Source organism: Ictalurus furcatus, chromosome 25 (assembly GCF_023375685.1).
Source record: "Ictalurus furcatus strain D&B chromosome 25, Billie_1.0, whole genome shotgun sequence".
Lineage (NCBI taxonomy): Eukaryota > Metazoa > Chordata > Actinopteri > Siluriformes > Ictaluridae > Ictalurus > Ictalurus furcatus.
Window position 1 is genome coordinate 4073242 of NC_071279.1, and position 23119 is coordinate 4096360.

Genomic DNA, 23119 nt, shown 5'->3' on the forward strand with positions numbered 1-23119 from the left:
CTCTGAATAAAACCTTAATGACTCAAAATAAAATGTAGGCTTATAAATGTCAATTTGAACATAACAACAATTTTAATGTAAAAAAAAAGTCCTCTGACAAATCCCTGCTGAATAAAACAATACTAACCCTCATAGAATTTGTAATGGTTTTAACGGTTATAATGGGAAAAGTATGGGGTTTAATGGAAGCTGTAATGCTTCCTGTGGGTCTCTACTGGTCGTCTGTTGCCTTCTATCGGTAACATTTTATGTCTAGTGGACACCATTAATGACCAGTAATGGTAATAGTAATGTGCGTGTGCAGTAATGGTAATGCTTTTAATGGTTAGTTGATTGTTTGTAATGGTATTTGTAGTGGAAACCGTTAGAATTTCTGTGATGTTTTCTACTACTTTTTGCAGCAGGGATTGCCAAAAATATTAGTGTACACGTATCTAATATCTGAATAGTTGAATTTGAATTATGTTCATAAAATAAACGGTCTGTCGATTTTATTTTATTTTATTGTTTGTTTGTTTGTCTGTTTAAAACATTTAAAAGCCCGTCTCCTTTACACTTCTGTTTGTTTCTAATGCTCTTGTCATTTCCGGTTTTTGTATTACAATAAAAACACACGCAAAAAAAAACACGTTGTGCATTTTATAACCACGAAAATTTGCCATAAAAATATATTGGACGGAGTTTGACCAGTTGTAATATTTAGCATCTTTTATAAAGCCTTTGTCAGTCTTGGTCTAGCTCAACGAATCTATAAAATGTACTTTACTTCTGCAACACCGGAAGCGGCTTTGTTACCAGGGAAACGTGCTAATGAAAGCTAGCGATAGCATTTTCCGGAATAATTTCAAACTTATTCTTTATTAAATTACGTGTTATATATTTTGCGGTCTAGGTGCGTTAATGATGATACTATATTCCCAATCACATTCAACAGACTGTTATTTCTGTCTTTCAATTATTATGATTTATTTGTTTTTATTTTTTAAAGCCACAAATAGCAACCACAGGATAGTTCCTGATCTCCATTGCGCATGCGCACACAGACGTAGTCGCGACACCAGCCGCTCATCTGTGTCGGCTCAGTACAGAAAGAGAGCCGTATCAGTGAGTTACTGTTAACCGATAAGTTCGTTACGAGCAAAGTTTCTTTTCGAGGAAGAAGGCGTTCTGAAATATTTTCACTTTATGTTAACCATTTAGTTGTGTAGCGGCTCTAACTAAGTATTAAGTGTTCATGTTCCGCACAAGTAAGGGCTGTGAGAGAGTTATCCGGGGGGTGTAACGCTAGCCGTCCAGCTAGCTAGCTTAGCAAAACTTTCCTGTGAAAAATGCCACCTTTACACCGCAGGTAAGAGCGGACTGGGTTTGTCTTTCTCTATTATAGAGCGTACAAATATGGTAGTCTATAATAACAAGCGCGCAAATAACAAAGAGACTATTTATTGTCATTGTTGATGTGCTTCGTAGCCTGTTAGCTGTGTGTGGGCTGACTTCCAGATGTACCCGATAATCAGAGTACTGCTTTATTGACTCACCAAGTGCACTACATCACAGGCAGTGTGGCGCGGATGTTTATATTACAATAAAATAAAGAGCAGGACTCAGAACAAGACTGATGACATCTCACTCACACACACACACACACACACACACACTTGCTTTGTACACGAGTGGATACTGCATACATCTAATGCACTGTAAGAAAGAAAGAAGAATCTTGCACAGATGCACATTTCACAGATAAAGACATCATAAACACAATTATTCCATTATTATAATCCAATAATAATAATAATGTCCATATCCCATATGACACCATGTTAATTGCTGTGTTGTTAATTGGGTAATGTTAACATTTCCGTAAATAAAAATCATTTTGAATCAAACGATTAGAAATGAATAGGAATAATGCATGGGTTTGCGTGTTTGTTTGTTTGTTAGATCACTTTATTAATCCCATAGGGGAATTCACACCATTAACTTTACAGGCAGAGCGTCAAGAACAGTAACAAACCTGTTCTGCTGAACAAACCGGCTGGTAAGGGACACGTGTGAGATTTACCTGTACTAGTTACTAGAATATGCCCTTTATATACCCCTTTAACGTCTCTTCATGGATAGATGTGCAGCCAAATTATTAATTAAGTGGTTAGTAATTGAGATGTCAGTAGAATTAGATGTGTAATCAGACAGGATGATTCATCCATGACATTGGTTTAGGGAAGGTTGGTTAATGCTAATAATAATAATTGTAATAATAAACATAGCTGCAAGCGGCAAGCCGTTTAGGGCCCTTAAAGACTTTACAAGATATTAATTACTCTTGTGTAATCCTATAAGCACCTAAATCAAAGAAAAAACCGAGATAATTTTAAGAAATATCGGCCTTCGTCAAGCTCGTCTAATAGCTGCTGAACATTGCTCGACCAATGGTGGCCATGTTTTTCACGATTCACAATTGTCCTCGTATATGCTGGTTGGACCTTTTGACAAGGACCATTTTTCAAGATTTGTTTATCATGTCTATTGGACCAATGGTTCCACATTTAGTGCCAATTTCAGGTTTTGTTCTGTCATAGCGCCACCAACTAGTCACAATCAGGAATTGTTTTAGGTCTGTCCTCAGATTGAGCCCATGCGTAAATGTACCCCAAGTTTGGTGAAAAGATCTCATTCCGTTCCAGAGTTCTAGGCATTTACGTAAAAGCGAAACTGTGCTTTCACATACCGTAGCTACCTAGAGTCGAAAGTTCAAACTTTTTTCGATAATTATTGATAAAGAGACTCCATAGAATCGTGTGGCACTGGTTTCATCTCGATCGGACAAAAAAACCAAATACTAGTTCGCAAACGTATGTTTTTCAAGTCCAAGATGGCGAGATACAGTGAGGGGAAAAAAGTATTTGATCCCCTGCTGATTTTGTATGTTTACCCACTGACAAAGAAATGATCAGTCTATAACTTTAATGGTAGATTTATTTGAACAGTGAGAGACAGAATAACAACAAAAAAATCCAGAAAAACGCACATCAAAAATGTTATAAATTGATTTGCATTTTAATGAGGGAAATAAGTATTTGACCCCTCTGCAAAACATGACTTAGTACTTGGTTTAAAAACCCTTGTTGGCAATCACAGAGGTCAGACGTTTCTTGTAGTTGGCCACCAGGTTTGCACACATCTCAGGAGGGATTTTGTCCCACTCGTCTTTGCAGATCTTCTCCAAATCATTAAGGTTTCGAGGCTGACGTTTGGCAACTCGAACCTTCAGCTCTCTCCACAGATTTTCTATGGGATTAAGGTCTGGAGACTGCCTAGGTCACTCCAGGACCTTAATGTGCTTCTTCCCGAGCCACTCCTTTGTTGCCTTGGCCATGTGTTTTGGGTCATTGTCATGCTGGAATATCCATCCACGACCCATTTTCAATGCCCTGGCTGAGGGAAGGAGGTTTTCACCCAAGATTTGACGGTACATGGCCCCGTCCATCGTCCCTTTGATGCGGTGAAGTTGTCCTGTCCCCTTAGCAGAAAAAAAACCCCAAAGCATAATGTTTCCACCTCCATGTTTGACAGTGGGGATGGTGTTCCAGGGGTCATAGGCAGCATTCCTCCTCCTCCAAACACGGCGAGTTGAGTTGATGCCAAAGAGCTCCATTTTGGTCTCATCTGACCTCAACGCTTTCACCCAGTTGTCCTCAGAATCATTCAGATGTTCATTGGCAAACTTCAGACGGGCATGTATATGTGTTTTCTTGAGCAGCGGACCTTGCGCGCGCTGCAGGATTTCAGTCCTTCACGGCGTAGTGTGTTACCAATTGTTTTCTTGGTGACTATGGTCCCAGCTGCCTTGAGAGCATTGACAAGATCCTCCCGTGTAGTTCTGGGCTGATTCCTCACTGTTCTCATGATCAATGCAACTCCACGAGGTGAGATCTTGCATGGAGCCCCAGGCCGAGGGAGATTGACAGTTCTTTTGTGCTTCTTCCATTTGCGAATAATCGCACCAACTGTTGTCCCCTTCTCACCAGTATGCTTGGCAATGGTCTTGTAGCCCATTCCAGACTTGTGTAGGTCTACAGTCTTGTCCCTGACATCCTTGGAGAGCTCTTTGGTCTTGGCCATGGTGGAGAGTTTGGAATATGACTGATTGATTGCTTCTGTGGACAGGTGTCTTTTATACAGGTAACAAACTGATATTAGGAGCACTCCTTTTAAGAGTGTGCTCCTAATCTCAGCTCGTTACCTGTATAAAAGACACCTGGGAGCCAGAAATCTTTCTGATTGAGAGGGGGTCAAATACTTTTTTCCCTCATTAAAATGCAAATTAATTTATAAAATTTTTGACATGCGTTTTTCTGGATTTTTTTGTTGTTATTCTGTCTCTCACTGTTCAAATACAACTACCATTAAAATTATAGACTGATCATTTCTTTGTCAGTGGGCAAACGTACAAAATCAGCAGGGGATCAAATACTTTTTTCCCTCACTGTATATATGTTTTGTTCAAGTGGTCACAAGTATTCCATAGATATAACACTTGCGTCTGTGATAAACGGTTCAAAAGTTATGGCCATTCTTCTAAAAATGCTCACTATCGCGCTTTGCGACCGTAATACTCTGGGGTCCTACCTTCCCTCAAAGTTTCAGCTCTCTCCGACTTGCGGTTTGATCTACACTATCAGTTTTAGGGCAGAATAATAATAAGAAGCGAAGAAGAAGAATCCTTAGTATTACAATAGGGTTTCAGCCCTTCAGGCTGGAACCCCTAATAAAGATCCCTAATAACCACTGTTAAATATCAAAATTGTAACGCTTTATTTATAAAAGATGAATAAAATCTTACTAAAGACGAACTGCAATCAGTATTGTCTTAGATACTATAGATATATGAAAATCGTAAAGTATGTTTAACGTGATGAAAGATCCAAGAACGCAGAATAGGCCTGGCTAAACAAATGGATTTAAAAGTACCAACAGAGCTTAAAAAAAAACAACAAAAAAAAACAAACATGCATTTCTCATGTTCACTGAAACATTATGCAAGAGGTTAGGGCTTCACAAAAGGCTTAACAAAAGAATCTTCCACTCCCTGATCCCTGTTAAATGAATAGATATGACATTTGTGGTATGTTGTGGAGCAGGTACTTCATATCTACGCAGTTCATATCTGATTTTATAGATGTTGTTATGATATCTAGAGCAGTATTTAGTAATGTGGTTATGCTATTCACGGATGTAGGTATTTTCCACTGTTGTGGTGTTTTATACACTAACAGACCCATTCACACCCGAAACCTTTATGAGCTGAAGCTGTTGTAAACTGCAGTGCAGAGAAATGTCAGTGACCGCTAATGACTTAACCTCCACTTCATGCAGGAAAATGAATGAGATGTCATTAATCGTGATCTGTCTGTCACACCACCCTGTGACGCATAGATTGAGGACGGTTTAAACAGGGTTTTCTTAAGGTGTTTTGAAATTTAACGACTACAAATCCTGGAAAATATCCACCTTTGATGAAAATCGTAAAAATTTTCAGAATCAAACAATTACTACAATGCTCCATCGCAAAGAGCCTTAAAGACTAATGTGTTGTCTATCAATATAATAATATATCAGATGAATGTAGTACAGCTTTAGAAATTCACTGTGGGGAATCTTGAAAATCCTGTATTTTGAATATCACTTCAGGTATAACTTAAAAAAATTTTTAAAAAAAACTAGGGCCTTGTAAATTCATAATTTCTTCATATTTTCATTTGAAAGCATCTTTAGCAATCCTGTCTGGAGCGTAGGAAATGATATGGAGCTGGTTATGTATACAGTGAATGATCCTGTTTCTGAAATGGATGAATGGAAGTTTTATGTGAAGTACAGTTTGCCTAGACATGTATTGACGAGCATTTAGTTAATATATCACATTGTATAATGCTGGGAATGCTAACAAATTTAGCTTGTTGTTCAGAGGAATCCAGCAGATTGATGGTCAGGTCTTAGTGGACAAATGAAGATCTCCTGTCTGGTCACAGAACCCTCTTGTCTGGGAAACCCGATATTTTGAAATGTTAAAACACTCAAATATACAGAGAATACATATTGCCATCCATCCACATATCGTGTCACTAGAAATCATACATAAATATTTGGTTCTCATAATTTGCGAAGATGGGTGTCACCACATCCTGGATTTGCTCGAGGTGGATGTGGCGTGTTTTTTATTTATTTGGGCGTGGGGGGGGCGGTATCTATTTGACAGGAGAAGTAGTTTCAATGCAAACTTGTATAGTCAAGTATTAACTTGGGCCAAGTGGTTTAAAACCTCTTAAACTCCCAACTGTGACACGTCGGTGCATTGTAATTTCCTTTATTTGTATTAAGACATGATAAACACAGAGTCTGAATCTGTGTACACTATGTTTTTGCCTGCCTAGTAGGGCTGGGTGCTACAGCTAAAAAAATCTATCACGATATAATGTTTCATATCTTTCGGTATCGATAATTATTGATCAATTTGAATCTTTTTTAAAAAAAAAAAAAAAAAAGACCAGTAGAAAATAAAAGTTTGAATTTAACCACTGTATTTTTAATTTACCCACTTTATTAAGCCAAACAGCAAGTAATTTTAGCCATAATAGTTAAACAAAATGAATAGTTAAACAAAAAAAAAATGAAACCGAAATCATTGAGCAGTACCTCACATTATTGATCTGTGCTAAAACAGCCTCCAGTTTTAAAACACAAAGTATCTGTCCTAAACTTTTGGCCACAGTTGTATATTTCAGTAAGATTTACTCTTCTGGTACATTCATCTAAATGAACTCAGGAATTGCAGCAGGAACATAAAAATTGCAGTCTACATTTGAAACCCTGAGATTATACAGAAATTTGAAATAGTCTGCGTGGAGGTGTGTCCAAGTTAATTGTGAAAATGCATGGATATCCCGTATGCAGATATTTTCTTTCTTTAAAGGTGTTCTATATGTAGAAGTTGTAGTGACCTTTGAACTTTTCTCATTGAGATTTGAAGGGTTTTCTTCATGCACTTTGATCAGTTCATATACTTTCGGGTGTCATCAATGACGTGAGGTGACGTGCATTCTTCAGGTCTAGTGCTTTTCATTCTGGAAAAAAAAAAATGAATAGATAAACAAATGACAGGATAGGTTAGTGCATCGTCCTTACCGAGCAGAGTTTCCTCTCCTGCTGTCGTGGCCTTAAGGAGTTGAGACTCATTCACAAAGACGCTCTGTTTGGCTTTAAAGGAGGCCCACTCCAAGAATGTGTAATTCATACACACACTCACACACACTCCTGCTCTCTCTCTCTCTCTCTCTCTCTCTCTCTCTCTCTCTCTCTCTCTCTCTCTCTCTCTCTCTCTCCCTCTCTCTCTCATTTTATTTTCGACCATTTTTCCTCCATATTAGTCATGAGCCACTATCGACATTTCATACTACCAGACCGTTTATTGCATACGTTATTGTGTATTGCATAAAACATACCTAATCACTACAGGAATTATAGCATGGCCTTCATCGAGAAGGACACGTAATATTTCCTAGAGCCTTTAGAGTACAGCTGTTCTTATGCTGCCTTCGTACTGGGACAGTCCTTATCTCAGTAGCTCAAGCTCTATATAGCATTATAAAATGCTCTATAGTTATACAAATGTTATGTGTTCATAAAATGTTATGTGTTTTTAAACAAGCATCTTTTCAAATATGTCTCATCAGGTATCGACAAATCTCTAACTCGAGATATACGCAGGATATATGTCCGGGCTTTTTTAAAAAGCAATTTTTGCTGATGTATTAGCAAGCCGTGTTTGTTCTTCTCGTAATCAACAGCCATTGAAAGACAAAGTGCTGCTCCGTATGGACTTTTGTAAAATAAATATTTTCCTTTGGTAGGTATGCTAATGTCAACCTTATAATCGTACTGTATATGAACACGTCTGTCAAGTCAAGACGCTTTATTGTCATTTCAAACATTTACAGCTTGTACAATACACAGTGAAACGAAACAGCGTTCGTCCAGGACCACGGTGCTACGTAAAACAACACACTAACCACGTGAGGCGACACCGAACTCAATAAGATCTACACATTTCTACATAACACTATTTTGGATCCGGAGAGGCCGCTGCGTGCTACTGCCACGTCGCCATCTTGGATCAATCACCTGTACACCTGCTTCATGCGCTTATCCAGTGAGCCAATCGTGAGGCAGCCGTGCAGTGCATAAAATCATACAGAGACAGATCACGAGTCACCCGTGACCACTGTAGCCTCAGGTTCCTGCTCTTGGCTGACAGGACTGGAACCAGATGTGGTTTTCTTTTGGCTTTTGTAGCACGTTTACGTCAAGGTTCAACGTGTTGTGCGTTCTTTCGATGCTTTTCTGCTCCCCACGGTTGTAAAGAGTGGTTTTGCACCGCACTCGTACAGTGCAGTGAGTCGGTGCAAGCAGAGGGCCCCGGAAAGCATTTCATATTTGACTTCACTTTCAGAGTAGCTAAGAATTTGGGTTTATTTTAGGAGAGTGTGCCGAATCCCAACGATGTGATCAAGTTTTGGACTAGGATGGAAAATCTGCTGAAAGGGGCAGTTGTGTAGTTGAATGTTGTCTTTATGTACCTTGAGTGTGAAGTGTCCACCAACGGCTAAGAAAGTAAACATGAGCCCGAACCGCTGTGTGTCCGTGTGTGTTTGCAGTGTGTGTCCTGTCCTGCTGCTATGCCTCTGTACGCCTCTGGTGGCAGGCATCGGGGAAACTCTGCTCCTGGAAAGTTGGCAGGATGTGTGGGTTTTCCGTTTTTTCCTCAACATCCTGGGCTACAGCACCATCATCATCCCTGGATATCTCCTGATTCACTACTTCAAGAGGATTAACTATCTTGAGACAGGTTTGCTCAGTAATGTTTCTCCTTTTAATAATAATTAGCTGTAGGTGATGGCAAAAATATATTGTAAGGATTAGTGGTCTCACTTGCCTTAACGGTGATCTGGTGAGATCTGTTGTACTGGACCAGCTTCCCCTTCGCCTTATTGGTGGTGTTTCACTTTTTGTCTCTCATCTTGGTCATGATGGTTCCTAAAGGCTTCTCGTTTTCTGTTGTCTTGCAGGCCGAGGGATCTGTTTTCCCCTTATAAAAGCATGTGTGTTTGGCACTGACTCTAAATCGACGCTGCCGGATGAGGTAACTGAGACACCCAGAATCGAGTCCGCTTCACCGTCATGGCAAGCCATCAAACTTGTTTTCTGTGCAGCAGGACTGCAGGTAAGCATGAGACGGTTACTGATAGCTTTAATTGTGACATTTAAATGTAACCTTCATTTATCTTGGGTCATTTGTGCTTCTTTATATGTCCAGAATAATTCTAAGATGTTTTTCCTTAAATAAATATTAGAGAAAGTTATTTAAGACAAAGATCTATTTTTCTTAAACGGCTGCACATGCAAATTCTGCATTTAAATAAGACTTTACCTCTGAAGGTGCACACTACACAACGATCAAATCTTAGCAAAGTGCGAAACTGCTGCACAGCATCGTGACAAATAGAGTGTTTTAAAATCAAGTTAACGAGAGTGCTTTAGTGTATTTAGTCCGCAGTGTATAATATGTGTTTGGTGTCGCAGGGCTCGTATTTGACGTGGGGCGTGCTGCAGGAGCGAGTGATGACGCGTTCCTATGGAGCCAGTGAAGATGGGCAAAACGGCGAGCGATTCACGGACTCTCAGTTCCTGGTGTTCATGAACCGCATCCTGGCTCTTACCGTGTCCGGCCTCTGCTGCGTACTGTTTAAACAGCCCAGGCACACGTCACCCATGTACAAGTACTCGTTTGCCTCCATCTCCAATGTCCTGAGCAGCTGGTGTCAGTACGAAGCCCTCAAATACATCAGCTTCCCTACACAGGTGATGCTCAGTAACTATAGGAGTATACAAACCTGTCCTTGGTCAAGTCAAGTTAAGTCAAGGGAGTTTTTTATTGTCAATCCTCTATATAGCTTGTATACATCGGAACGAAATGTCGTTTCTTCCGGACCATGGTGCAGCACAGAACAGTACGCAGGACTACACACGGAGCAAATACGCAACAATGTGAGACAAGTGCAAGACGATAAATACACCGGACATGCGCTGTAAACTATAAACTATTGCGTAATGTATCAGCACAAGTGTAGCAGCAATACTGGCCGCAAAAATTAGTACCATGGTATAACTTGAGTGATGCAACTATGTAACGTGCGGTGTTCAGTGGTATGAGTCTTACTGGGTTAGCTGGTTGATTAGCCCAGGTAAGCACTGGGAGGCAGCAGGGTGTTGAGTAATCTGACTGCCTCAGGGAAGGAACTGTTGCGGAGTCTGCTGGTGGTGGCATCGATGCTCCTGTAACTTCTGCCAGATGGCAGGAGGGTGACGAGTCCGTGAGAGGGGTCGATGGTGGATAGAGAGACCCCGATGATCTTTTCAGCTGTCCTCACAATCCGCTGTAGGGTCTTGTGGTCGGAGGCTGTGCAGTTTAATTCTGATTCTGTGGAAACAAGACAAACAAGCTAAAATAAAAGGGCTTGTCTTAATTATCAGCCATGTTTAAAAAAATAATAATAATAAACGCCAATAAGATGCAAACTGATCATTCGGATATTCTACACGTAATTTATAATAAATGATAAACTCATAAAGTTTCACTCGAATTATCAAGGTTTTTACTTAAAATGCTGTTGAACTATTTAAGACAAAACAAACGCTGAAATTTGATCTTTGAAAATAGCAGTCAGCGGTAAACAGTTCTCAGCACAGTAATTTGATATCAGTTATTTCAGGCATTCATGATTAAGGTGATCGAGGTCTTGTATAAACTCCGACATATCCATCATATGTTTTTGAACTGGCATCTGTCCCGCAGAAGCATTTTTTTATAATCGCATGCTTTAGGTTTATTTCAGGTCTCGTACCAAGTTAATCATGGCTAGTGTTAGCAGTGAAGATTATGAACATTTACGAGTCTAATTCCAGTCTTTTGCTATTTTTCCAGTCTAAAGCTCTAATATGTATCTGTATGGTTTAAAATGAGCTCTCTTGCTGACGTTTTCAGGTGCTGGCCAAAGCATCTAAAGTCATCCCTGTGATGCTGATGGGCAAGCTGGTGTCACACAAGAGCTATGAATACTGGGAATATTTTACAGCTGTGCTGATCTCAGTGGGTGTGAGCATGTTCCTTTTGTCGAGCTCTAGCAGTACCAAGCACGCAACCATCACTACTTTCTCCGGCATCATCATTCTGGCCGGCTACATCGTGTTCGACAGCTTCACCTCCAACTGGCAGGACGAGCTTTTCCGCCACAAGATGTCCTCAGTGCAGATGATGTTCGGCGTGAACCTGTTCTCCTGCCTCCTGACGGTGGGCTCTCTGTTGGAGACAGGTGCTCTGTTCGACTCGCTGGCGTTCATGGGCCGCCACAGCGAGTTTGCAGCTCACGCTGCTCTGCTCTCGCTCTGCTCCGCTTGTGGCCAGCTCTTCATCTTCTATACCATCGCACAGTTCGGCGCCGCCATCTTCACCATCATCATGACACTGCGCCAGGCCTTCGCTATCCTGCTCTCCTGCCTCCTCTACGGCCATGCCATCTCATCAACGGGAATCTTTGGCGTGGCCGTGGTGTTCTTTGCACTCTTTCTCCGCGTCTACGCACGTAGCCGAGTGAAAAAGAGCAGCAAGAAGTCAGCACAGGCACCATTACAGAAGGTCTAGTTGAAGGACAGTGATAACACAGCCACGTTATTTGTGGTTTTGCTTCCTCTATTTTCTTGTGCGTATCTTGTGTGCGTGCGTGCGAGCCGGGGGTGTGTTTCATAAAGCTTTGTTTCTACTCTGTGCATAAAAAAAAGTACTGAAAAGGGTGGCACTCTTTATCTTTTTTTTCTTTCTTTCTTTTCTTCTTCTTTCTTTTTTAAAACTCAGACTAAAAGAGAAGAGAAGGGATAGTTACATACTTTGTGTTGTGTGTTTGTTGTGGGTTCTGTTTTTGCTGAGCCGGTGTTTGGTCAGAGGTTGGATTCTCTCCCTTGGGTATGTGCAAAGATTTCTCTGTATGTCTTTGTTACTGAATAAGTGTGAACTTTATTATTTATGGTTTAGATTTTAATTACAACCCGCTGATCATTTTTACCCCCGTCAGATTAAAAAAAAACAAACAATCATTTAAAATGCTTCATTATTATTTGTGATGATACCCCATTCCCATTTCTTTTAGGTAATGATGAGTTTGAGACGATCCTCATTGAGCGTTGCTTAAAAAGCAAACTGTTTTCATATTAAAAAAAAAAAAAAAACAAACAAACATCTGAATGTGACGAATACATCCAGCATTTCAGGCCAGTAACTGATCTGCTCCTTTAATCCTGCCTCTACATCTCACCCTTCTGTCAGGGTAGATACCTTCTCTGATTGGTTCAGTCATATAATTCAACATCCAATTGATGGACTTTCACTTAATCTGTGTGCTTAAGTAAGAAAATCCCTCAATCATCTGATGGTCATTACAGTGGAAACATGGAGTGAAAGGATTAAATTGAATCTTGTCACCTTTCAAAACTTGTCTAAACATATTTAAATCCGCCTGTGCTTTTTTTATTATTATTTATTTTTTCCTTCAGAGGGTCTGTTTTTTTTTTTTTTGTATTTTCTACCCTTGAATAAGATGATTGGAGTAAGTGCTGAGATTTCTTCAGCACCAGACCGTGAGTGCCTACTGTATTATAAAGTAGATTTTTCTGTGATTATAGGAACTTGGCAGATAGAAACAGGTGATCTGCAATCACAGCGTTCTTTACCTTGAGCAAGACTCAAAATGAACATTGGGCATGTGCTGATCATTAGTTATGCTGCGTGTGCTACATAACACACACACACACACACACACACACACACACATAAACAGCTGTTGTTATTCCAAATACCATCACTTAACCTAAGTTACATTCACTGGAGATAAAAAATCTGTCCAAGGAGACTTGATTTCACCAAATCTGGAGTTGCAACCTTCTTAGCCGGGATAAGACGCAGGATAAGACCGAGGTTAATTTAACATTAAAACGCTGCTCAGTCAGAACACATACAGATAATCATGGTATCTTTGTTAAATACAATATTGTGCGGATTTTTTTTTTTTTTGGATAAATGCATACATTAGGTGTGGCGTTTTACTCTGATTTATTTTATATGAAACATCGCTGGTCATTTTAATGTCTCCGATTAAAAAGGTGCTCTTTCTTGCTTCTTTTTCTTCTTCTTCTCTTACTGGCTGAGAAGAGGACTTTTCTGATGAGGCACAGGTTTGTTCAGAACAAAAAAAAAATCCATATTTCTCTAAAAATAAATATTCACCACCTTTGAACATGGCTGAATAACAATGCCAAAATGACGTAAAGAGAAATCTATGAATCTAGAAGCTCAGACTATTGTCTTATTGTTATTATTATTATTATTATTATTATTATTATTATTATTATGTACCATTACCATCCTGATGCTAATTATTATTAAGCATTTGTTTAAAGGCTAGCCGGTTGTTGTTATGAAAACTTAATATCAGCACAGGGCTAATTTACCTTGTTAGAAACACTATATTGTCACTCAAGTGGTGTTTGAACCTTTTAAATCTTTTCCATCGTATCGGTTCATTGTTCATCGAAGGGTCAGATTATGACTTAAGACAGCCAGTCGTTCTACTCGACATGGCCGTGTGTGCATTTGCACACGATTTGATTAAATCTTGTAAAAAAAAAAAAAAAAATGTTTTCTCGTATGACGTTCTCCTGTCCTGTTTGTGCACCACGTGTACCGTATGCTCGGGTTTAATGACGCCGGGTCGCTTGCAGTGGGTGTCCCAACCAACCACGTTACAAACCCCACAGTTCATTCACCTTTCAGCTGGGATACTGATTTTTGAAGTTCGCGATTCGAATGTGGAAAGTAAGAGGAATCGATGAAGAGGATCCAGAGAAGCTAGTAGTTTTCTTTCCCCACGTAGAACCTGTAGGCCTGTTAGAGTTTGCAAATTCCTAGTAGAGTTTTGCTTTCAGCTACACCCACTCAGCACTCTGGAGCTGATCACCTGGTCCTCTCTCTTCAAAACCTTAGAGACCAGCTTGCGAGATTCTGAGTGTAACTGTATATACATATTCACGGTTTATGAAGCCTCTGACAAAATTATATTTACAATAAATATAATGGCTGCCATTTCGAGCCCCTGTTTGAACCTCCCTTGTGTGGTTACAAATAGCCAATCCATGTGGAGGAAACCTACCAGTCTTCCACTGCAGGTTACACTAGTGATATATATCTGGAGTGCTTTGGCAGCGTAACCACTGAATCATAGATGGAGGATGTACGTGTATAAAAATGGGATATCTGCCAAGACATCGGTTAACACATGACTACGCTGACAGCTTCGCATTTATCAGTGCCCGTGAATTTGTGACTCAAAATGAAGCTGTAATCAGTGTATTTTGCACAAAGTTCATTTTTCACAGCTACATGGAAACATGCTTGTGAAAGTCCGAGGAAGGAAACCCAGCGCTCAGCCCGTCAGTAATAATGATCTGAGGGATGTACCGTGTGTCGTATGTACACGTATGATATTTTCTCAGATTATTTTGCGCAGCAAACTATCCATATAAAGGATCAGATCCAGTAATGCTTTTTTTCTTCTTCTTCTTCTTCTTTATCTTGTTTTAATGATTCATCAAAAAAACAAAACAAGACTTGAGCGTGTAACAGGATTGTACAGATGACCAGATGACTCTGCATTCGTTCCTTTGAGTAACGCTAATGTTTGTATGTGATACTAATGTGTTTAAGTTGTAGTACTTAAGCTTTCTTTGGGTTGTTGTTCTGTATGCAGTAACGATCAGCCAAACGAACACAGGTGATCTGCTTTCAGCATATATGAAGAAGCACCAGGTAGACAATGCAGTGATGCTCTTTTACACCTTATTTTCAAAAGAGAGAACACCATGTGATTTGTCATCTGCCTTAATTTGTGGTAACTATGGTTACTTGAACTACACAAACAATACCCGTTTTTTATTTTAATACTAACATCCTACTTGATACCATGATGTACTTTATAAATATATATATACATATACATACATATATATATATATATATATATATATATATATATATATATATATATATATATATATATATGTAAGAAAGAACACATACTGGTTATTCAGAGTTTACACCTATGGCAATCTGTAAGTGATCAGATTAATTTAGAAGGTTCTTGTTTCTTCCCTCACCATGTGACATTTGATCAAGCATAGTGTTACTTGGCTTTTGATGAGTAAATCCTTTACTTACATGATCAGATCTCCTTTAATAGCTTCATAGGCTGCTATGCAAATTAATAGGAAAACGGTTTTACGGCACTTATTTTTTACAGAAAATCACCAAACAAACCACCAAGAGTCCTTCAAGAACTGGTCTTTGACTCGTTTGTCATCCTCGTCTTTCTGCCAGGCTTCTCTCCAGGAGAGAGACTGTATTTATGTATTTACTGATCAGGGTGAAAGTGTCCCTTTTTTTTAATCGTTCATGTAGAAGTCATGAGAAATGAGAAAGGAATGCAATCTATCTATCTAATGTATTCTGTTTCTACTTTTTTAAGGCTGTATTAATGTTATGTTTGGCGGATTAAATGCATTGGAATACTTGAAGAAACTGGTGTATTTCTTCTTCTTCTTCCCCCCACCATCGCGTCAGTAAAAGCAAACTCTGATATCTAAAATTGGCTGTTAACATGTCTATATTTATATTTCTTAAGCAGACAGATGATTTTAATTCAACTGAGGCTGAATTCAGTCCAGATACAGAGATGTTGAAAGACTTGGCAGCAGTACAAATGTTCCACAAGTGACCGAAACCTAAAGCGGCCATACTTAGTCATACTGTATGTGTCTGTTAGTACAAGTCTGTATTATTATGTATAACGTCTACTTCTATATGATGGTTAGTTATGATGCCTAGTAATGCACGCTATTAACAGTAAGAGAGTAGTGTGAATAACAGTGAGGTACATCGATTTATGTTGAAGATAATCACATGGGAGAAATATCGTGGCACATGAAATCGTATTGAATCGTAGGGTCTTCTACAAATAGAGTGTTATAACATATGTATAAATTACCAAAAGAAATCAAGTCTTTTGTTGTTCAAGCAAAGCTTTCCGGAGAATATTGAAGAATGAAGATGCATTAAACCGGTTCTTTTTTTCTTTTCTCTTACTCATAAAATACTTGAATTCCTATAAATCATCACGCTGAAGGTATGTGTAGCGGTTCTTTATGACATGTAGAATGATTCACAAGCAGCCCTAACAGTAACCTGTAGAAATCTGACCTTCACCCCAAGATATAGGAAATCAGTTCAGGATTACAACCTCAACACTTCACCACTTATCTGCAAATACACCACCTACATGTTCCCACTCCTCTTACCAGCTAAACCCACACACTTCAGTCTTTTCAGTAATGCAAATGAGGTGTTTTTTCCTCCTGTCACCAAGTGACTCGCAGCTAAAGTAACCCGATCGTGGGGTTTTAGAGTAAAACACAATTCGAAGGACTTAATTGACAACTACAGTCTAAATATGTTTCACTTCGGCCTTATGTTGTACTCTGATCAATTTTTTTATTTAAGGTATCATAAAGGATCTTTCTTGTATTTCTTGTCTGTGGATTGAACCACAGGTTCCCAGGTCCTGGGGTTCCTCCTGTCCTGCACATCTTAGTGTTTTTCCTGGTCTAACACACCCACTTTAACTCGGGTATGGCTTCATTTCTGAGTCGTTGAATCGGGTGTGTTAAAGCAGAGAAAACACTGAGCTGTGCAGGAGAGGGTGTACTCCGGGACCAGGGTGGGGAACCTGTCGATCCAACCATTCTTCATAACGGCATAATAAGCTTTATGGTGTAAAAGCAGTCATCAGGGCTGCTTGATAAATATCCACTTTCAGGTAAACACTGTAGTTTCTTACCCTAGTGACCCTTACGTCAAAATGATTACTCAAATAGATATTAAATACTATTTTTTTTTTCAATGTAATGCAACAAAGTTAGAAAAATTATCAGTATTGATCATAATATAATTGATCATTAAAAAATATTTCTATATGTGGATTTTGAGCTCACTTATCTCTAAGGACATTTCAGGTCTTTGATTATTTACGAATCTCATTTTTCACCCAGTTAATCCAATTTCCCCCGTTATTTTTCTTCAATTTCAGAATTTTTTTTTTAACCATTGATAATGGTATTACTGTAGTGTTTGTGTGTGGGATTTCACATGTTCATTCCATGTCTACGTGGCTTTCCTTCGGGTTCTCCAGGTTCCTCCTGCTTCCCAAAAACTTGCCTGTAGGCTGCTAGGTGATACCCTACAATGGACTGATATTCCTCTCCTTGCTATATTCCTGCTTTATGCCCAGTATTCCTGGTATAAGCTCCAGACAAATCGCTTACGGGAGACGAAAAAATAAATAACGGTATGCCTAAATATTTTTTTTCATATCCTCTTATTCTCTTCTACAGCACTGTGAAACGTCAGTATTTTCCTTTTTAGGTCATGTGATGTTTGAACCTGTTTGAACTTTTTATACCCTAAATGAAACCTGACTAAACAACTATATAACCAATCATATAACCAATCGTATAACCAATCGTATAACCAACCATATAACCAACCATATAAACAACAATATAACCAATCATATAACCAACAATATAACCAATCATATAACCAACCGTATAACCAATCGTATAACCAACCGTATAACCAATCATATAACCAACCATATAACCAATCATATAACCAACAATATAACCAACCATATAACCAACCATATAACCAATCATATAACCAACCATATAACCAATCATATAACCAACCATATAACCAATCATATAACCAACCATATAACCAATCATATAACCAACAATATAACCAACCATATAACCAATCATATAACCAACAATATAACCAACCATATAACCAATCATATAACCAACAATATAACCAATCATATAACCAATCATATAACCAACAATATAACCAACCATATAACCAATCATATAACCAACAATATAACCAATCATATAACCAATCATATAATCAACCATATAACCAATCATATAACCAACAATATAACCAACTATATAACCAACCATATAACCAATCATATAACCAACAATATAACCAACTATATAACCAACCATATAACCAATCATATAACCAATCATAACTGTAAATCATGTGACATAATGAGGCACATTCAAATAAACGAATTAGAGCATGTGAACATTGTGGGAAACTTTTGAGCTTGTTAATCAAGTTAATTGATGAATTGGTTGTAATTGCCGTAGCATTTACACCATGTTGTAACAGCTTTGCATTAGGAAGGAAAACTCTACTAAAGAAATGTGTTTTGTAGACAAACTGGAAAATCAAGATACCCAGGGGGAAGCAAACTTTTGCACTCAACTGTAGCATATGATTTCTGTATAGACGTTTAAACAATAGTCTCATCAACTTGTACAACAGCACTTTTATATCTAATACAGACTTGTGCTGATATGTTTTGTTTCACGGGGCGTTTAATTTTATTTATTTAATTTTTTTTACAGCTGTTAATATTGATAATCGTTACAACGTGCCCTAGAATAATTACTTCATGGACTGTATTAACTGTAAATTGTTTGACACAAAGATTACAAAGTCATCCACATCAAAGGGGGATCATTTTGACACGTGTTAAATATCAGCAATGCAGTGAATCATGTTTTCAGTGACATCTTGGGGTTTAACATTAAAATCCCATCAGCTTGGTCAGAAACGGAGAGACACCCACTCAAGTACAGTTTCAGCCACAGCAGTGTGATCGTTTCACATCCACTAACGTGGGCATAAATGTTCAGAAAGGGTCAGAAAGAAGGTGGGTTAGAAGGGGGAAGAGTGGAATGTACAGAGTTAATCTGTAAGCACTTTTATCTTTTTAGTTTTCCTTCCTCTAGCAGCAATGCACTGGTTTGATTATGTCATTAGTGCTGGATTTTTGTGAATTCCAGCACAACTCGGTGATGTCCTCATTCTCAAACACCTAATGAACCTTAATATTAAATGTTGAGCTCAAGCAGGTTCCCCTGAGCAGGAAATTCACCAATCTGGCAGGAAACTGCTAGAATTTTGTTTAAAGCGGACACTGTTGAGAATCATTCTCAGCCTTCGGTGTCATCATAACCATGTAGAAACCGTCCTTTTTCCATTTTCACCTGTTTATCAAGTAGCCTTGATTATATAATATGTACAGTGTGCAAATATTTGTGTCCCCCATGGATTTTGGATTAGAAAAAAAGAAAAATGTACCTCTAGTTTACATTTTATCCTTTTTTTATTTATTTATTTTTAGTAATGCTAAGTATACATGGGTGTATCCTGTAACAAGACTACAATCCAAGACTGAAGATTTTAAAGAACGTTTCAAACGAACCAAAAGAAAGAAATCAATGTAAGTAATATCATTAAAAAATATACAAAGACTGTCCAAGTCGTCTGAGTTACAACTGAGATATCGTTGGAGGAAACAATAGGCGAGTATTACAGCTGAATGGATCCAAAAGATATTCAGAGGATATGAAAGTACACAGAGATGAGTAGAATAGGCAAAACATTTTACTCAAGTAAAACTACTTATAAAAATAATGACTCAAGTTACAGTAGTAGTAACTGCTTGAGTAAGAATAATAATGAGAAGACTACTCAAGTAGCAAGTTACTATAGTTACTACAGAAATAATTCAAATGAAGGGAAAATCCTGAATCTCAGACTACATGGAGAACTGTAAGTCCCATCTCACCTTGAACATCTGTCTGTTCTGTTTATATGATTTAAAACCTGGGTTCAAGATGAAGCACCATATCCCAGTACTGGTGATGGGTAGAATTACACAGAACCTGTCATTTTCAACACAAAATCTCACACACACTCAAAAAAACAACAAAAAAAAACAAATCACAGTTGACTGTCTTTATTGTCAGCATCTGCATTTAAACAAGACAACAGAGAACAAAAGAACAGACTGTGGATCAGAGAAGAGAAAGTGTGTGTGTGTGTGTGTGTGTAGAGAGAGAGTGTGTGTGTGTGTGTGTGTGTGTCCTGCCTCCGTCCACACGCTCGCTTCTCCCCCCTCTTCGGCCATTATCTTCCAGGACTGAGCAGCTAAAAGAGTGTGCGGTTGTTGCGGACGCATTCAGACCACAGCAGCGTACCACAAGACTCGTGACTTCATTATACTAATTATTCAAACGATATATATTCATTAATATTGAACAGTAACGCGAATGTAGCGAAGTAAAAGTACATTTCTGTGATTAAACATGAGCTGGAGTAAGAGTATGAGTATGGCCAGTTAAACCTGCTCTTAAAAGTACTTTTTTTTTCTTCAAAACGTTACTCAAGTAAATGTAGCACGTTATTACCCACCTCTGTCAGTAACGAATGTAGACATACAAGTGATTGGAAACTACATTTAAAAAAAGATTTAAACTGGAAATACTACCTTCTGAGGTGATTTTTACATTTACTAATACTTTAAAATACACACGTCGACCATTTTCGCTATTTAAAAAGGAAAGCCTGTGAAACCCTGCTCTCTAAGGTTATTAAAAGTTTCTTTTTAATAAAGCTTTTGCACTCGCCTAGACATGGGTGGAAAACACTTGAGTAATTGTACTTCGTTACTATACTTAATTATTATTTGGGGGAAAAAAAATATTAGTTTCTAAATTTTTTCACTCCTTACAATTTTATCTAGGCCTTTAAATTCGTAACAAGTCTCAAATCGCGCACGGTGGCTTAATGGTTAGCATGTTCGCCTCATGCCTCCAGGGTCGGGGGTTCGATTCCCACTGTGTTCCTGTGTGGGCGGAGTTTGCATGTTCTCCCCGTGCTGTGGGGGTTTCCTTTGGGTACTCTGGTTTCCTCCCCCAGTCCAAAGACATGCATGGTAGGCTGATTGGTGTGTCCAAAGTGTCCGTAGTGTATGAATGTGTGTGTGAGTGTGTATGTGATTGTGCCCTGTGATGGATTGACACATTTGGATTGTTCCCCGTGACCCTGAAAAGGATAAGCGGTATAGAAGATGGATGGATGGAAATCTCAAATCTCACTGTGCACTATATATTGTATCAATCAAATGAGCCCCAGTACATTCTATTCCCATTTCAGTTGAAAGCCCCCAATTAAAACCATCGTGCCACTTCTTCCCCTGCGGTGACCTTCTCAGGCAACACCATGTAGTTAGTCCTATTTGTGTGCACCTGAATACGAAACGTTTCACTATGCTGGAGTAATCAAAGAGTCCTTTAAAACAGAGCATCTTCTTTGCCTCCCTGAAAGGCATGTCGAAATAAGTTTCTCTAACAAACTAACAAGGCTTTATTGAATTAAATTAACCTGTTTTCTTCGCTAATGCCGTGTTTGAATAGAATAGCATCCGTTCCAGTAGCTAACCTAACCGGCTGGGCAGCAAATCCAATTCTATTTAATGGTAAATAATCAAAAAGTACAGAGATTGAATGATGTTTTATGATGCATCATCTTCTAGCAGTTTTAGATAAGAAATGTGAGTTATGTTCCACATTCAAACCCGACATTAACATCAGAATTTCATCAGTTAAAATCGTTTCCTTTTTACGCTATAATACTTGAGTACATTTAAAAAGTTACTCTTTTTTTGCCTGGATACTTCCACTTTTCATCACGTAAGATTTTGACACATTATACGTGCTTTCACTTAAGTATAACTTCTCGGTATTTTGTTAACCCCTGCCTGTATATAATATCAGCTCAATCACTAGATAGATATCATTATCTGCTACTGGTACAGCACCAGAGTTAATGGTACAATCATTTCTGATTTCTACATCATCATACCATCACGTCATCCTGTGCCTGTTTGACACAATAAGTGATTTTTCAGAAATACATCTACTGTCCTGCTGATTTGAGGACATTGTGCTGTTTTGTAAAATCATGTCGTTTTGGTCAGGTATTCTGCTTGTTTCTGGTTTATCAGAGAATAAAACAAATGTTTTCATGCTTTCTACACTGCAGACGGTCTCAAAGCGGTTTTACCGCAATCTGAGGACATCGATGGTGAAGGGAAACTTCTATAGGAACATGGAATTTATAACGTAACTTCGGGAAGAACCAAGACTTAACTGGGGAAGTCCATTGTTTTCTGGCAAGCACTGGGAATAACGGGTTAGGATTTTTTTTTTCTTTTTTATTTTTTAAAGCAAAGTATAATGCAAAGGGTTATTTGGTGGATTGACTAACAGACTTGATCAGTTTGAAGCTTCACAAGCTTCACCCGACTAGAGAACATTTATGAGAATCTACTAAGTAGTTTGTTTCATTGAAATGTTCGAAAAGGTCAGTTCTGTTGAGAAAAGACGTTTTGCAAAAATCAGATGACGCAAATGAGATCCCCCATACCCTTAGGTATCAAACCAAACTGGAATGACTCAGTGTTTCACTGAGCGCTCTTGCTTTATGTTGTTTTGATATGAAGACACATGGTCGTAGTGCGTCCCACTGAGAGCTTTTCTGGGCCGTGGGTGAAGAGGGATTCCCAGATTTAGAAAACACCCTCACTTCCTGATTTGTTCTAACTCTTAAAACCGTGTAGGTGTTTAGAAAACGACAGACCTAGAAATTGTATACCGCAGTCTGCTTTTTATTAGACAAAAGACCCAAGTTTCCACAGGAAGTGGGATGGGTAAACCTGGGTGTGGGCTTTTGTGTTATTTTATAGACATTTAGAGGAACGTTTTGAGCTTCATTGTGCGTCACGTTATGAAGCATTTATGCCTCGATTAATAAGTGTTCCCTTTAACAAACAATGTGCTCATGCTGAATATTTTTTTTTGAAGAACTTTGACTTTATAGTGTACAGTTAGAATAGTATAAATAAGAGTAATGATAATAATAGGTTCCCTTTTGAGTCTTGTTCCCTTTTAAGGGGTCTTCCTCATGTTGTCTCTGAGG

At 38.6% G+C, this 23119-nt stretch overlaps 1 protein-coding gene across 1 annotated transcript; it reads left to right on the top strand.

Annotated features, from left to right (window-relative positions):
- The first annotated feature begins 919 nt into the window (after positions 1 to 919).
- Positions 920 to 13799, top strand: slc35b2 (solute carrier family 35 member B2). Its single transcript, XM_053614387.1, has 5 exons — positions 920 to 1348; positions 8712 to 8902; positions 9123 to 9277; positions 9637 to 9915; positions 11099 to 13799. The coding sequence occupies exons 1-5, from the start codon at positions 1329 to 1331 to the stop codon at positions 11753 to 11755; spliced, it is 1302 nt and encodes a 433-aa protein (XP_053470362.1). The 5' UTR covers positions 920 to 1328; the 3' UTR covers positions 11756 to 13799.
- Positions 13800 to 23119: the final 9320 nt, after the last annotated feature.